We start from the raw sequence: 17,505 nt of genomic DNA on the forward strand, positions 1-17,505 counted from the left end.
ACTTAGGTCGAACTACCGAGTCTCTAGTCCTTCTAATCTCTATCTATCAATTGAAAGTCCCAACATGTGTGGATGAAGCTACAATGTATGAAAGCAATGCAAATCTAAAACTCTTAGCTTTAAAGGTTTAGGAATATTGACAATACACCAAATAATTGTTGAGCTAATAAAAAGGAGGTCATTAAAGAAGTCCACATGATGGAATCCTAAACCCACCGTTGTCCTTGAATTCAAAAAGCTTGTTTCACACATTGTGTATGTGCAAGTGCAACTTCCTCTCCCCCTTCCTAAAGCCTAACACCTAACCCTCAAACCTTTTTATTTTTAGTCTTTATTTTGTTTTTTACACATTCTAAAGTCAAATCTCACTTTAATTATACTTGTTACACAACATAACGAATACTTCCCTAAATAGCAAACTTACTACAACTTACAAGTTACAACTCCTACGTCCTACAAGTTTATGGTAAAGACTAAAGAGTAATCGTAAATTATATTCCTCTCTCCAATACACTTGTACAGCATATAGTATATGGTAAAGACTAAAGAGTAATTGTAGTATTATTATATATAGCATTTGCACTTTTTCAGAAGGCTTGCTAAGATGAGAAATATTTGGTTAGAGTAAATTTCACTAGCATGTAGTATTTGGTAGTTAAGTAGCTAAACAAACTACGTGAATTAAAGTTGACTAGTAACGGAATCATGCATTTTTATCATTCTATGCAGCTAGTTTAGTCAATATGTAATAATGTAACTAGAGTAAAGATGTTCTTGGGGGTATTTGTTTAAACGATGGAAATTAGTTTATCATTATTAAATACACCTTAATTTCACTCATTTTAGGAATAAACTTTTTAATTAAGTTATAATGATGGATTATAATTAAGTTCAGATATAAGTTCAAATGCATAGTGTTAATAAGGGTTATTTACCCTAATTCAACCATATAAATAAGCTTTGAAATATATAATCATAGGAGAATCTTGTTAAATTTGTCAAAATTTGTACTTTTAAAATAAGATAAAGAGAATAAAGCTCTAGGGGCGTGACAAGTCCTCTAGCTGTACAATAAAATAAAATAAAAAAATCATTTTGTTCATAATATGCTTATTAGTTAGGGCATGTTCTGTTCAGTTTAATTTCAATTCAGTTTAATTCAGTCAGCTCTAATCAGTTCTGTTCAGTTCCTTATTTCTTTCTCTCATAGACAATTCATTTCAATTCAGTTTAATTCAGCTCCAATCAGTTCAATTCAGCTCATAATTTTTTCTATTTGACTTTCAACGGTGACGCATCTTAAAACGTATATATTTCCATTATATGAGTAAAATTATAAAAACTTGATATGAATAAAATATACAATGAAATGAATTCAATAAAATGTCACATAACTATATTGTTCTTTAAGATTTACATTTATTATCAAAAATTTTAAAGTTTAAACCAAATACTCCATATTAGTTATTACTTCCTCCTTTTTTATTTATTTATTATAATTGCAACATTTTGTCTTTTATAGTGTTTATGTGCTCACTTTGACTAACTTTAATGATTTATACTTAATAAAAATATAATCATGTGAGATCTTGTTAGATTCATATCAATTTATATAACTTTTTTTTTGTAGATAAGGAGAATTACCTTGTAAGTAGGGGGGAAATTGGGGATCCTACTTGGTTGGGGGTGAGAATCGAAACTCTCTCACAGGGGTAGAAGGAGAGCCTTTAACTAAATTATACAATTTTAATATTAATATTTATAAATTTTATACATTGGTATATAAAGGAGTAAGTAATCGAAAACATGCATTAACAAACATAAAAAAAAAAAAAAAAAAAAAAAATAAAATAAAAAAGTAAATAAAAATAGTGTAACTATAAATAAAAATGAGTATAGGTCAAAAAAAATAAGAGACGGGAGTGGTATTAGAACAAACACACTCCAAACAATTTTAATTTTCACTCATTACACAAAAATTCGCGTGACAAATCCCATACTTCTCCTCTGTCCCTAAATTCAAAATGTCACCTTTTCATTGGCTACCTCACCTCCACTAACTAATTTTCTCTCTCCTATTTAACCCCCTTTCCCTTCCTCATTCTTCCCTACTTTCCCAAACCTCACTTTCCTCTTCTTCTCCACCTTCATCTTCATCAATGGAGTTTCTTCAATCCTCCATTACTTTCTCTCTCCTCTTCCTCCTAACCTCTCTTCCACTTTCTCTCTCCTCAACCTGCACCTCTCCTAAGCTCACTTCCTCCTACAAATCTTGTAACGAACTCCCTTCTCTCAGCTCATCGCTTCACTATTCTTACGACCACTCAAATAAATCACTTTCTATCGCTTTTACGGCAACCCCGCCTTCGGCTTCTGGCTGGGTTGCCTGGGGAATTAACCCTACTGGTACCGGTATGGCCGGTACCCAAGCCATCGTCGCTTTCAAAGATACTGACGGTTCAATGTCTGTTAAGACCTTCAATCTGTCGTCGTATTCCGACATTATTGAAGGGAAGTTGTCATTTCCGGTTTACGAAAAACGGGCGGTTTTTAATGCTGCTGATGGGTCGATTACTATCTTTGCAAGCGTCGGGAATTCTGGTACTGGTAAGATTAACCATGTTTGGCAAGTTGGTCCTGGTGTTTCGAAAGGTTTTCCTGAGAAACACGAGTTTAAGCCGGAGAATCTTCAGTCGAAAGGTACTTTGGATTTGAATGGAGGAGCAAGTAGCGGCAGTAAAGCGTCGGAAACTGCTAGTGATGCTGCTACTAAGAAGAGAAATGTAGGTTTATTGTTACTTCTTTCGAGTTTGGTTCTTGGTTTGTTTTCTGTTTTTGGGTGCTCTTAAATTCTGGGAATTTTGGGAGTTTATTATTATGGATCAATTTTGATTCTTTTGCACTTAATTAAATATATAGTAATTGTGTAGTGTTTTATCCATAATTGATATAAAAAAATGTAATATTAGTGAAATTGGATGTTTTTAGATTATAGTAGTAAAATTGTATGCTCTGGTTGATGATCAGAAAGTGTTTGAATAAATTTCATTAGAACAGCTTTTAATATTGAATACAGGCTTTTGTGTAAGATTTTGCTCAAATTATAGTGGACGGGATTCGATCTCAGATTCCTCTACAGGTCTTAAATCAAATAAGCTAGCTGACATCTACATCGATTACTTGTTAACTGTGTGCCTACTGTACAACCACCAGTCAGCCATAGTTCTTACAAAGAGAAACTACTAGTCAAACTAACACACAAGAAATGTTTATGATTTCATATTTATTTTCTGGGATCTCACTGTTATGCTTTTAAGCTACTTGTTGTAGTTGAGATTCTGAAATTGACTTTTTATGTTAATTTTTATTCATTAATAGAAATTCCTGAAACAATGTTCTTTAATTTTTAGCTGTCATTGTTATCCTGAATTGCATGTCAGAATTATGATTGCCAACTACCCCAGTCAAATTAAAGTTCTGTTAAATGTTCATGTTAATTTCCTGGCATTGCTGATATCATATTGACAATTTTGGTATCGTGGTTTGTTGAATTTTCAGACTCATGGGATTCTGAATGCAATTAGTTGGGGATTATTGTTTCCAATTGGAGCTATCATTGCAAGATACATGAGAACATTTGAATCTGCAGATCCTGCATGGTTTTATGTTCATGTTTCTTGTCAAATATCTGGATATGCTATCGGTGTTGCCGGCTGGTCCACCGGACTTCAGCTTGGAAGCGAGTCTGTAGGGATCGTTTATTCGAGTCATCGCTACATCGGCATTGCCCTCTTTGCCCTGGCTACTCTGCAGGTAACTCTTTCTTGCTGTTTTATAAATACTCATTTAACTGTGATATAAGCCTACTTGTACTTTGAAGATCTGAATGTAGATTTGACCTGTGATATTTGAAGGTTTAATAGGGTTCAGAACATCAAATATTTCCCAAATTAATGCAACTCTTAACAATTCTTGATAAGATGTTCTGATTTTTCGAGTAACTCAACTAAATGTTAGTATGGTACCAAATGGTCCCTTAAGTTTTGGGACTTTAGTGATTGTTGTTTGCCCCATTTGCTGAGGGGCTATTCTCATTTTGGACTGCTCTAATCTTGCAGATTTTCGCGCTGTTTCTAAGACCAAAGAAAGAGCACAAGTTGAGGTTTTACTGGAACATATATCACCACGGCATTGGATATGCCATCATTATCCTCGGAATCATCAACGTATTCAAAGGCTTAAAAATACTCGAACCTGAAAAGAAATGGAAATCAACATACGTTACCATTCTTATTGTGCTGGGTGGCATTACTGCAGTACTAGAAGTTTTTACCTGGATCGTTGTCCTACGAAAAAAATCAAGTAGATCCACCAAACCCTACGCTTGATCAGCTCATCAAAAAGTTCTTAAACACGACGACTCCATTCATTGGATCATCAAAGCTTGTAAGATGATTGATACGCTTTATTGTTAACTTATTCGACAGGGAATATCATCCCTCATGTTGTCTGTCCTTAGTGTATATTGGTTTGAGATAGTTGTGGTATAGATAAGCGCTCTCATTTTCCGATTATTTCAAGGATTGTATGTATCTTAGATAGTTGCATATAGGCAGATATTCAGAAATATGTGAGCCCATCTTCATTTGTTTGTGCAAGTGTGCTAGATTCTTTACTTTTAGCAGAAATTCACATTTCCTATTTTAGCTTAGAACAGAATTTTATACTGCTTACTGATATGAGTAATTTTCTTTTATAATGTGTTGCACTGCTGCTGGTTTTTGCTCTTAGTTGTTGAATAACAAGGCACTCCCAAGTCCCAACTGCTTAATCGGCAGACATTTGGTATTTATATAACAAATGTTATTCGTAAATTTTTTGTAAATCAACAATAGTACTCCATCATTAAGTGATCAAATAGTACAATAACACACTGTATACGAAAATATGTTTATAATAATAACGGTACTTTAAGTACTCCATAAAATGGTACTAACGTGTTTTGGTTCTGACCAGCAATTACTGTACTGTGTTAAACGTCTCACCATGAGACATTCAGACTTCATAACTAACAACATTACAACAGTAAATTGACCAAGAAGTTGGTCACTGACTCATTGATTCTTACTGACATGAGTTGGGAGTTATTATCTGAATTCAAGAAGGCCGCCAAAACTAATTTAATTGTCAAACGGGATGGAAGCAAGTACCAGTATTGATGTACTTTTGCAAAGAAAGTATACTTTTAATTTCTCCTTTCTCTAATTTTGACCGAATATGCTAGGGTACACTTGGTGTGCAAAAAAATTTTGTACTCCCTCCGTCTCTTTATTCATGTCACTTTGATAAAGAGACGGATTTTAATAAAGAGACAGAGGGAGTACATCAAGTTTTCTAGTAGTTGATAAGGAATCTTATTTTGAAGTGGGCTATCTTTTTTTCTTTTCCTTTTATCTTAGCTGAGTTGACAACATTTAATAGGAATCTTGTACACCAAGTGTACCCCTATACTTTCCCAATTTTGATAAACTTTAGTTACTATGAGTACGGTGTAAAATTTAAAGACATACGAGTAGCAATTAAGTTGACTTCTAATTTACTAGCTTGACCACAATTTTGTTTAATTGTGCAATTATGAAATTTATGTAAAGTTTCGATTCTGAGAGTTAATATTAAGACATTTCTTTTTTGATGAAATACTAAGACATTTCTTAATCATAAATATCACATGACTATTTTGTCCTGTTATATGCGTTGTATGTACCAGCGGAAATTAATTTAGAAGAGAAATTTTGCAAATATTTTGTTCATCAATTATAAAAAAAATTTAAAAAGAAAAAAAAAATTATGTCAGTTATGCATTCATCCTAACATCCTTCATGTTTGTTTTCATTACTATACTGCAACAAAATTTTCATAATACATTTTTAAAGGAATTGAGTGCATCAAACAGACATAGAGGGAGTGGTAGTCATCATTTTTGTTATGTATTTTATTTATGAAAAGTTTATAATTTAATTTGTATATAAAATGTAATGATTGAACCATGCAATAATTAAATGGACAATTTATAAAGGATAGACAAACTTCTTTTTGATAAATTGTATAATGAATTTTCTTTTGGAAGGTGTAATAATTGTGGTCTATGAAATTGAATTTATAGTTGAGAGATTGTTATATACACCCGGCCACCTGGGTGAGCGGTACACCTTAAAAAATTTGTTTTCTCATTTGATGATAAAATGAGCAATAATCATCAAAATGATCAAATAATATTCTTGGGTGCACTGTACAACCGAGTGTATACAACTATTTCTAGACTCAAAGTTATAAAAGTAGCATGGTTTAAAGGTTTAATTACTCAATTAGTCGAATATCATCTAATCTCCTGAATTTAAGCAACTTTTTAGTCAATGACATGTCAATTATCAACCTAAATCATTCCCATGGTAAATAAATAATGAAGCAAAAAGAGACTACTAAATTTTTATTTATTTTTTTGGAAACAATGGAGACTACTAGATTAGTGATGTGCTAAAAGATTATTAGCCCAAATACAAGTATGGATATCAATCATGGAGAGAGTTTAGGTAGTTGATTAAGTTTGTATATTTTCAATCTATCGCGTATTTAATCTTAAGTTTACACTTACAACCTCTTATTTACACCTTTTTTTTTACGAAATTATTTACACTTTACTACGTAGTATAATACTTGTATTAATTAACTCTTAAGTGTACAAAAAAGTATATATCTAGTCAAAAGAATATCGCTTTACTATAATTTATAAATCTTGTTAGTTTCATCTGTAAATTTTTTAAATATTAGTTTTGTAATAATCTCACTTGTATGGATAGTACGTATGTATTACGCACATGAAGGCCATGTAAAATCCATGAGATCGAAGATATATAGGGACTGACGGAGTTAGCTTTTGTAGCAAACTGCATAAATGTTAAATGTTAAAATACGATGCATGTATGTCGTAGTGTATAATTAATTAAAGAATCATGTAAGACTAATTGGAAAAAGATTTCAAGCTTAAAAGTAGAAAAGATCATTCAATAAGGAATTACTTTACAAAAATAATTAATTTCAAAGTGATTTGAGTGTGATATTATTTATTAGCTTTGTCAAAAGGGCTCCAAAAAAAAAAAAAAAAAAAAAAAAAAAAAAGGGGGGGTCCCCAAATATAAATAGCAAAATGGTGCAATTCTAACCTGTCTTCACTTTCATCATTTCTCTGTCTTTTGTTCCTTTGCAAAGGAAACACACCTATCTTCCACGGCACCCCACCCCACCCCACCCCGAATATAAGAGTCCCTCTCTTTATCTTGTCATCTTCATCTTTTCAATTTGTTTCAAATTAGTTTCCTCCGTTTTTGGTTAGTTAAGTTGTCATGGTTTCAAAACACCTTTTTATAGCATTACTTTTGTAATAGCCATTATAACCAAGCTAATAATTTTAATTTGAGGAGTCAAAAAGTAGAGGATTGGAAGATTTTTAGTTATGACTACGACCCAAGGGTACAAATTAAACGTGTAAGTTCTATTGTATACTAGCTAATTCGGGTGTATTCATAATAAGCACGTACGGTAGTATAAAAAGCAAAGCCAATAGTTTTCCTCAATTGCTCGTTTGGAGAGCTTAGATGAAATCTCGTCTTTGAATCTGCCTAAAGCTTTATATCTAAGTCTGATTTTTTTTTTTTTTTTTTTTTTTTTTGATCAAATATCTAAGTCTGATTTCACAATTCTTGAACATAAAAATTATATATAATAAAAAAAAAAAAAAAAAAGTGTTGTTGTTTCTTAAAATAAAAGGACTAATAATTGAGAGCATTATATTACTTTCTCTTTTATACTTGTATTCCTGATCTATCTTAATTGACTTTGTATATTTTAGGCCTTCTAAAATTTACTTATAGTATATTTACATGAAACTTGGTCTTGTGCATCCCATCCCCTTACATAACAATGCATGGCACCAAGCCACCAATTACATCACTACATACGTTGATACATAAACATACGTACCTTACGGCATTTATTTAGCATTGTGCTTAAATGTGTAGATTGCATGATAGCAAATCTATTAAAGTGTACACTTTGATAGAGTAATAAATAAATCCATATTCTGTCTTCATAATTAGGGAACATTTTATAAGCAATATTTAGTTGTTTTTTAAACTTTTTAACAAAAACACCAAAATTATATTAGATTATACAACCTATTTTGTTGTAAACTTTTGGCTTGTTACTTATGACTTGAGTTTGTGCGTAGGGGTGTCAATTCGGATGATCGGATCGGGTCTGATATAATCGGGTTGGGTCAATTTTTAAAGTTAAGTAATAATAAATTGTTATATTCACGCGAGTCCAAATCTAAATCGGATATTTTTCGCATCTGTTTCGGATTGGGTGTGGTTTTGACACCTCTAAATCATTAATCGTGGGTGCCCCCATGCATCATCCCCTAACAAAGCAATGCATGGCACCAATTACATCATTACATACGTACCCTAACTTAGTAGCTTACGGCAATTAATTAATTTGCACGCACTATTGATAAAATAAAATGCTTATTATTAGAATGATAGCAGATCAATTAAAGCGTAATGAAGCATATGATTTGTTTCAACCATGTTCTGTCTATTATTTTTATGCAATAATAATCAGTATCATTTATAACTGTAAAGAGCAAGTGGTGAAACAGAGATATAAACTACATTATATTATTAACATGATTATAAATTTCAATGAAGTAGTGTTACTATGCCAAAAACTTATAGTAACGAGTCTAACGACTAGTTTTCATACGTTGAAATTCAGTTCACTTCAGCTCTTAATTTCCTTCTCTTATAAAATATTCATTTCCGTTCAATTCAGTTCAGTTTAGCTCCTAATTTTCTTCTCTTATAAAATATTCGGTTCAATTCAGTTCAGTTCAGTCAATGAGAATAGACCCTAAATCGCAATAATTTAATACTAAATATATATATCATTAAGTTTATTTGATTGATTAGGTTAAAAAGTATTGAGAGTATTATAATATCCAAGACTTAATTAAAAATTTAATATATTACAGAGTATTGCAAAAATCAAAATTATGTCATTGTTAAATTTGTTCAAATACAGTATGTTACTTTTACGGAGTTTGATTATTATTAATAAATAATAAAGGATATTTATGATCATAACATTTCATGGGTATGGTGATCGTGCAATTGATGACATTGAATTATTATAGGATCAACGGAATACATGACAATAACACATGTCTTCTTTATTTCACCTTATTTTTACTTATTTTAGAAAAAATAAGATAAGATAAGATAAAATCTGAAAAAATAAGTTCAGATCAGATCATTGTTTTATGTGCAGTTTTTTATCGCAAATATCTTTAATTTCATAATGAAACAAAATTATGAAAATTACATATTAATAAAATACACATTATTACGAATCTAACAAGATCACACTTGATATATTTTTTCTTAAGGTCAAAGTCTGGTCAAATCAGACATCAGATCTGATCAGAATAGACCAGACCAAATCATATCAGATCAGATAAGTTCAGATAAGTAAATATAAGGCGAACTAAATAGGGCCTTACTCTAGTAGGTGGAAGTTTCCGAGATTGGTTTCCCGTACGTAGACTTTTTTTTTTTTTTTTTTTTTTTTTAAAGAAAGGTTGAGAACATGGCATTATGGCAAGTATGCTTTTTCTATGAAAGTGATGCTAGTCAATTTTGTTAGGCATTTTTTTCTCGTTTGCTTCAAGCCTTTATGCTGTGAGCACACATGCATGAGCATTATAGAGGAAATTCAAATAAGGCATATGATCAACACAAATTAGTTAGAAAGTTTAGCACCTTTCAGTTCATTGCATTAAACGAGAATGGGTTTTTTTTTTTTTTTTTTTTTGAACACTAACTCAGTAACTATGCTTTGATGGGTATAATTTGAGTTATTTGACGCATTACTAACCCACCATCCCTTTCTTGGGTCACGGACACTTGCTATTGGTCTATGTTAAAGATAAGGTTAGCCTAAAATGTTAATTTATGAGATTCATAATTAGTTTATGAGATGTCATTAAATTTAAAGTGTGAATGCAGCATAGACCTCTTAATAAAGCTAGGGGTAAATATAATTATACTAAGTGTAAAATTAAATATTTCATTCATTTGGAAAAGGGGTGGATAAAATTTGATGAACTCATGACCTTTGTATCACGTTGTCTCTTACTCTCTTATATCATGTTAAGTGACAATAATTCAACTAATAACTTAAGTTGATGATTGAGACCTATGATTAGCTTATACAAAGTACGTGGTATACTCTATCATTGTAAACTAGGGTCGTAACACTATATACGAAATCTAAGATGATCAATAGTATTTCTAATTCACTCTATAATATCCTTTTTATTTTAATACTAAGGTTAGTGTTTCATAAGGTTGTATATAAACTGAGCAATGGGATTATAATACTCTTGAGTAAGAAAAACGTGTTATTAAGTGTATTATAATCCCCTTCATAAGGTCGTAATACTATTTGTAGGAAACATGAGGTCATCATGAACTAATCATTACATCATGAATAAAATAAAAGGTACACTTCCTGAATTTGGTTCTTTGTGTGTTGTCCAGAAACTCCAGAGTCCATATGACTAGGAGTAAGCCTGTCAAATCAGTGGTATAATAATACTTCCTCCATTTCTATTTAATTGACACGTTTGATTTAGGCACATATATTTAGTTGACGTGTTATTAATGTTAATTTTTTCTCAATATTTTCATTTGCAGCTTCTTATATACATAGTCCTTAGGGCTATCATTTTCCTTTTTGTTTTCACTAGAAAAAAATTATTATTATAGTGGAAGGTGTCATTAACAAATACATTTTGGTAACTCAAAAAAGGATTAACATACGTCTGCATGTGATTAATCATCACTAATAAATTGTGGGACAGATAATTTCTTATGTAGCTTTCTAAATGCACCACAAGTCCACAACAAACAACCCTGAAAACTAAAAGAAGGAAAAAGAAAAGGTACATTATAACTGTAACGCAACAAATTGACAAACTACATAAATGAGCCGTTAATTCAGCTGGAACTTATTTGGATTAGATTTATTATCAAAGGTTAATTGATAAAAAAAAATTGATTTGTCTTTAAGTGGTTAAACTTCGAATAAGAATTAAATGCTTGCTCAAATCCTTATCAGGTGATCCACGAATCCCGAATATGAAGCACATGACATGACCCTTTAATTATTTTCGTTCTTTTATATGGGATGGTAGCAATCATAATTCATAAGCATGACATAGGTGTGACATACTGACATGAACTTGGTTGTTCTTTCCGTTTTGATCGTGCACATATCCAACACTAAATGTTGACCACTATTATATGACTATTTCCTCCATCGGATAATATAGTTTTTGTTTGTGTTTTGTTTACGATATTTAATAAATAGGAAGAAAAAGTGGATGAAGTAAATTAATTGAAATGAAAAGTATAAATGTACAATCATAAACGAAAGTTAAAGAGAAAAAGTGAAAAAAAAAAATTACACATGTGCAAAATTATAAGATAATTTGTAAAGTATAATGAATAAAGTTCAAAAAGTGAGGGCATAATGGTCTTTACCCATTATCCAAAAATAAAAACATGAACAATATTTTTAATTTTAATAGAAAAACAGGAACTATATTATGAAATGGAGGGAGTATTAAATTTAACAGATATTAATAAAAGATATAATTTTTTGCTATTTTATATAACATCCAAGTGATCCAACTCATTAAAACGAATCAAATAAGAATTCACATATTATGTTTCATCAATTGATACAGATGAAAATTTTGAAATAGGATTACTTATAGTTTGCTAGTAGAAAGAATTGAATTTTTATTTTATTTTACTTTTTTTTTTTAAAAAAGAAAGTATTGATTTTTGAAACTAATCTTATTGTTTGACTTTTAAAATTGTCACAAAGTTGTTTAATTATTAAGGTAGGTATATTATAATAAAATATTTTAAGAATAAAAACGTGAAATACAATAAATAGTTTTTTCAAAATAAACCATACCAATACCTTACATTTTATTATAATAATAACAATAAGTAATACAGAAATGCATGCCAACCGTGCTTTTGGTGTGGTCGTGTGGTTGGCTAGCGTGCAACAAGCTGACACACATCAAAACATTGATCGAGCAACCCTTGACCAATCAATTAACCCCTAACCGACTAACTCCAACCACACCGCGTAGTCATATTAAAATTTGTGAAATGCTAAAGGTCACAATATATGACAATTTTAAAAAATACTCTTGTAATTTTATGTGGATGTGTCAAGTAATTAAAGATGATAAAGTGGTGGTCATAATATTGGCCGAAGGCCCGAAGCCTATAACATAAAGGCTAATCCGAAGACGTACATTTAACATGACAACATAGGTTTTTCATATATCAATGGAAAGTATAGTAAAAGTAAGCTTATAAATAGTACAAAAGTTAAACTATTGCAATTGTAATTACTAGTATTATGAAAGATAAGAAGTAAGTTAATAGAAACCCTAGCCTCTCTTTCCTCTCTTCTCTCTCTAAAACCCTAGCTTCCATTATTGAATATTGGAGGGGCTTTAATTCCATCGATTTTTATCGGTGGAAAGCCCCAATCGTTTGTTTTTGTATGCTTTTTCTATTGTTTTAGATTTATAATAACTCTTCCTCTTGTAGGAGGAATTTTTCTTCCTCAAAAGAAAGGGTTTTTCTTCTTTTTTAAGGAGGATTTGACTCCTTTAAAAGACCGGGTTTTTCTTCTCTCTTTTGAGGGAGGATTTGTTTTTTATTTCATGGATTCCTATAGAGTTGTTTCATGGGTAAAAATTTGTGCGGGATCAAAAAAGAGGTTATTATTTCGATTACAATCTAGTGAATCAGACGAAAAATTTCTGCACGGCTACAACAGATCAATAGACCCCCTTGCCGATGAAGGCTTTAAATCACAACGATATAAAAGAGGGTATAAAGAATGTACGATTTGCAACAACGATCGTAGCTTTGCTTTTGGAATATTTTTATTTGATTTAATTATTATGTATTTATTAGATCTAAATCTCTTTGTAGATGTCGTATGACTTTATTTATGAATCAATTTTATTTAAAAAAAAAAATAAGTAAGTTACTAACCATAGACCATTGAGTTGGGCTTTGGGTAAAAAAGAAGGCTACACTTGGGCCGAGATTTAGAGGCCGTGACAAACTGTAGTATATTAAATCACCCTTTAATTATGCAGTTGAACTTTTATCTTGACTTGAGTTGGAGTGTGAATAATGCTTGGTGAATATCGACTATATTTCATACCTAAAAAATGAAAATGCTAAGAATCATGAAGATTAATTAGTCTAAGGTGCACCCTTATGCACCTTAAATAGGTGTAACAACGTAGCCCAGAAACCTAATTACACACAACCCAATTAAAAAAAAGCCCTAAAACTAAAAAACACGGAAACTGCAATACATCCACCCACACCCAATAAATATAACGTCATTTCCAAACTCAAAAATCTTCTTCTTCTATATGATTTTCTCTCTCCTCTTTTTCACTTTCTCTCTCCTCTATTTCATTCTTTCACTAAAAAATTGCAAAAACTTCAATGGACATTAGGAAAGAGATGCAAAATCAAAAGGATCCTCCCCAAAAAGGCAATTTTATATAAATTTCACTTAATTTGTTTGAATTTATATGATTATCACTTAATTTTGTTTGAATATTGTTCGAAATTTATTATTGGAATTGTCAAATTAATTAGTGAAATCAAACGGATATTTTATGTTCACATTTTGATATGCATATGTTTATATTTTGAATTCTTATGTTCATATTTTGAATCCGTTTGTAAACTTTTTGAAATGCTTATATTCACTTTCTAAATCCAGATGTTCATATTTTTTTATGTATGTGTTCACCTTATGTAATGCTTAATTATGTACATACGCATTAAAAAATGAACCAATGCATATGCTCATATTTTGAATTCATATGTTCATATTTTTAATACTTATGAATTATGATGCATATGTTTCATAATCATATTATTTTTATTTCTTCAATTTTTTATGTTCATAATAAAATGCCTTAAATTCATAATAATATTTTATATGTTCATAATGTAAATATTCATAGTAAATATTTGTTGTTTTCATTAAGTCTATTTATGCATATCTTCTCTCTCTTAAATGCATATGATCATATTTTTTAAGCATATGTTCACCTTTTAATTTGTTATATTCACTTTAAGAATGCTTACGTTCATATTTTGAATTGTTATGTTTATTTTCTGAAATGCATATGTTCATATGTTTTATGCTTATGTTCACTTTCTGAAAAGCTAATGTTCACATTTAAGGGAACTTATGCATATATTCATATTTTGCATGATTATGTTCATTGATTAAAAAAAATGCAGAAAATCAAATGAAATTCATACACAAATGAAATTGATCGAAGCCAAAAAAAAAAAAAAAAAAAAAATCAATTCATATGAATTCAAAAAATCAAATAAACAACCAATTCCATATTGTAAGTAACATATTCAATCGTTAAATCGAAAAAAACGAGAAAAATAGGAAAAAAAAAAGAGGAAAAAGGAAATAAAGAAGGAAAGAGAAAAAATAGAGTATAATTTGTGAATTCAAAGATTCATATATACCTTAGTCAATCAAAATTAAAACACAAAATCGAAAATTCACACAAAAATTCATACTTAATAACTACTTTCATGTTGTAAGAAACAAATTCAATAAAAAAAGTGTAAAAAAGGGGGAAAATTAAAAAAAAAAAAACAGAGGAGAGAGAAAATAAAAAATGAAGGAGAAAAATAAAAGAGAAGAAAACTAATGTTCACTTTCTGAAAAGCTAATATTCATATTGTGTTGTTGTTACACCTATTTCTAGGTGCATGAGTGTGCACCTAAGAATATGTGCATGACGAAATTAGTAAAACGCAATAATATTAAACATACGATGAAGATCTAAACAAGCAAGCCCAAAACAACTACGGAGTAATTAGCTTTTAAATAGTAAGCAAATTACAGCCCAATACTATCAAAGCTAATGATCATTTTGTAGTCATTTTGCAGTGGACTTTGCCATCTACTCATGAATGAAGTTTGTTTTCATAGGAAAATTTAGGGGGAACTTAAAAAACAGTAAAACACTCGTAAGGACAAAACTCTTACAAAAACTGCTAGAGGATTAACTCAACCAAAGGCTTAATCTGATAGTTGAGGCCCAGTATTGATTTATATTATGTATCGCGACCCTCACACATAAGAGGTCATTGGGCTTGAAATGTGGATGTAGCATGGGCCCTATAATTTCTAGTGTGAAATATTCCACTTGAAAGTGGGTTGATGAAATTTGAACTGGTGACCTTTGAGTCACAATAATTTTGAATTTTGATACTATATTAATGGACCATATAATATGTTATTTTAATAAACTTTAGTTGAAGCCCAATAATATGTTTATATACTCCATCAAAAACCATATAATCTTTTGTTATTCTACTAGGTTAACCGTGCGACGCACGGTTTAAATAATTAAAAACTTACTTGTATGTGTGTAATATAAATATTTTAAGCAAAACATAATAAATCGTGATCGATCCCATTAGTTAGATTAATTAAGATAAAAAATATTCTAATTACTTTCATAGTTATAATAAAATTTGTAAAATAGCATTCGTTTTTGATTCATTATACTGTAAAAAATTTAAAAAATTGATATAGAGGGAAAAAAAAATCCAAACTCTTCCATCACTAATAAATTGTATAATTAGTCATTTTTAGTCATAAAATCTTTTAAGAAAATGTATAATTAATCAATAATTTTCAAATATTAGCTTTAATTTGAAAAGGAAAAAAAGAGGAAAAAAAAGAGAGAGAGAGAGAGAGTGATGTCACAAATAGTTTAGGAGGGAATTTTTTTTTATAAGAAGGTGACACATAAACAATGGTGATGTCAGCAGTAATTACTTTAATATTAGTTATAGATACTTGTATTAACCTTCGATATATATACACTATTTTAGAGGGTGAGCTATAATTTAATTGGTTAAAACTTTCCTCCAATCGTCTACTGTCTACCCTTATAGCTCTATAAACACTAAAAAAATACATCAAAGCATAGAATTGTGTATAACCGGTTTACAATAATGTTGTATATACGACTATTTTCACTCACCAATACGAAGTACATATCAATATATATTTTTAATATTTTATATTTACTCATTTATAACTTTATTCATATATCGGGCAACATTTATGTTTTTCCAAGTGCTGAATATTATTATTCAATGTTCCCTTCTAGATAATTTAGATGTCTCACAAGTCACAACTTCATAAGTCATAAGGCATAAGTCATACTTGTAACACTCATAAGTCGTAACTGTTACTCGTAACATGCATAATAAGATGGGAAATCACATTGCGTATAATATAAAATGGAGTTGAATGCCCGGCAGTCCGGCGTCACATGGGTTATTTTGAATCATTTTTGTTCGTCAACTTCATTTCACATTCTTAAGTTATGGAATAATAATTCTTCAAAAAAAAAAAAAAAAAAAAAAAATGGAATAGTAACATACTTTCCGAATAATTAGGCATGTGATGATTTTCAGTGGATATATAGTTTTGAAGGTTATATGTTCCTAGAAAAATTATGATCGATTTACTTTATATTATTTCATTGTTTATGCTCTTATTAGGTGTGAATCTCTTCATTTGATTTTTGCTAAATTAAAATTATTTATACTGTAGACAATATTTCATATAAACTTTGTATGTTATTAAATAAGGTGATTGCTTTTCTCTATCTTATATATATGTTCTATTTTTCACAACATCTAGCATGAACAAGCTGATTAAAATTTCAATTTTTCTTTTGGTGAAGTGATTAAAATTTCATAAATGAATGTAAGTTAGTTGATTAAAAAAGTTTTAAGGGTGGTATTCAATATACTATAATAAATACTAGTACTACGTATATGAATTTAGGACATAGTAGCTGTGACAAATAGTATGTGTAATAAGAAAATTGTAAGGCACGTACAAAAAAAAATGTCAATTTTCAAGTATATATCCAAATTGAACTTGTCAATTTTTGAACAAATTTTCCTGGTCACAAATTCACAATATAATTCTTTTTGAAAGCAATTCGAAATATAATTGTCGTATTAGAATTGGTTGATGATAATTTTTTTTTGAAAGCAATTCAAACAACGAAATTGGCATTAATTTTGGCAATAACTGGTGGAAGTGTTTTATTTTATTTTATTTTATTTTATAAGGTCTTGTAAAATTACTCGCTCATATAAAAAAAGAAAAAAAAAAAAAATTTAAAGCACAATAACTCACTAGAACTCCGTATTGTTGACGAATGAAGACTTGAAGGTATTGTCAACATTGTCGTCCGTGACT

General features: G+C 30.0%; 1 protein-coding gene across 1 annotated transcript; it reads left to right on the forward strand.

The window, feature by feature from the left end:
* Positions 1-1,860: 1,860 nt before the first annotated feature.
* LOC110715336 (cytochrome b561 and DOMON domain-containing protein At4g12980-like) lies at positions 1,861-4,759 on the forward strand. Its single transcript, XM_021893900.1, has 3 exons — positions 1,861-2,783; positions 3,559-3,813; positions 4,119-4,759. Exons 1-3 carry the CDS (start codon positions 2,160-2,162, stop codon positions 4,386-4,388), a joined length of 1,149 nt encoding a protein of 382 aa, XP_021749592.1. The 5' UTR covers positions 1,861-2,159; the 3' UTR covers positions 4,389-4,759.
* Positions 4,760-17,505: the final 12,746 nt, after the last annotated feature.

This window comes from Chenopodium quinoa, unplaced genomic scaffold (genome assembly GCF_001683475.1).
Source record: "Chenopodium quinoa cultivar QQ74 unplaced genomic scaffold, ASM168347v1, whole genome shotgun sequence".
NCBI classification, from domain to species: domain Eukaryota; kingdom Viridiplantae; phylum Streptophyta; class Magnoliopsida; order Caryophyllales; family Amaranthaceae; genus Chenopodium; species Chenopodium quinoa.

Excerpts from the sequence above, each read along its gene's own strand:
- LOC110715336 (XM_021893900.1), top strand. The coding sequence starts at position 2,160 with ATGGAGTTTCTTCAATCCTCCATTACTTTCTCTCTCCTCTTCCTCCTA. Across the intron at positions 2,784-3,558 it reads CTGCTACTAAGAAGAGAAAT|ACTCATGGGATTCTGAATGC; the intron begins GTAGGTTTATTG and ends TTGAATTTTCAG. Across the intron at positions 3,814-4,118 it reads TTGCCCTGGCTACTCTGCAG|ATTTTCGCGCTGTTTCTAAG; the intron begins GTAACTCTTTCT and ends CTAATCTTGCAG.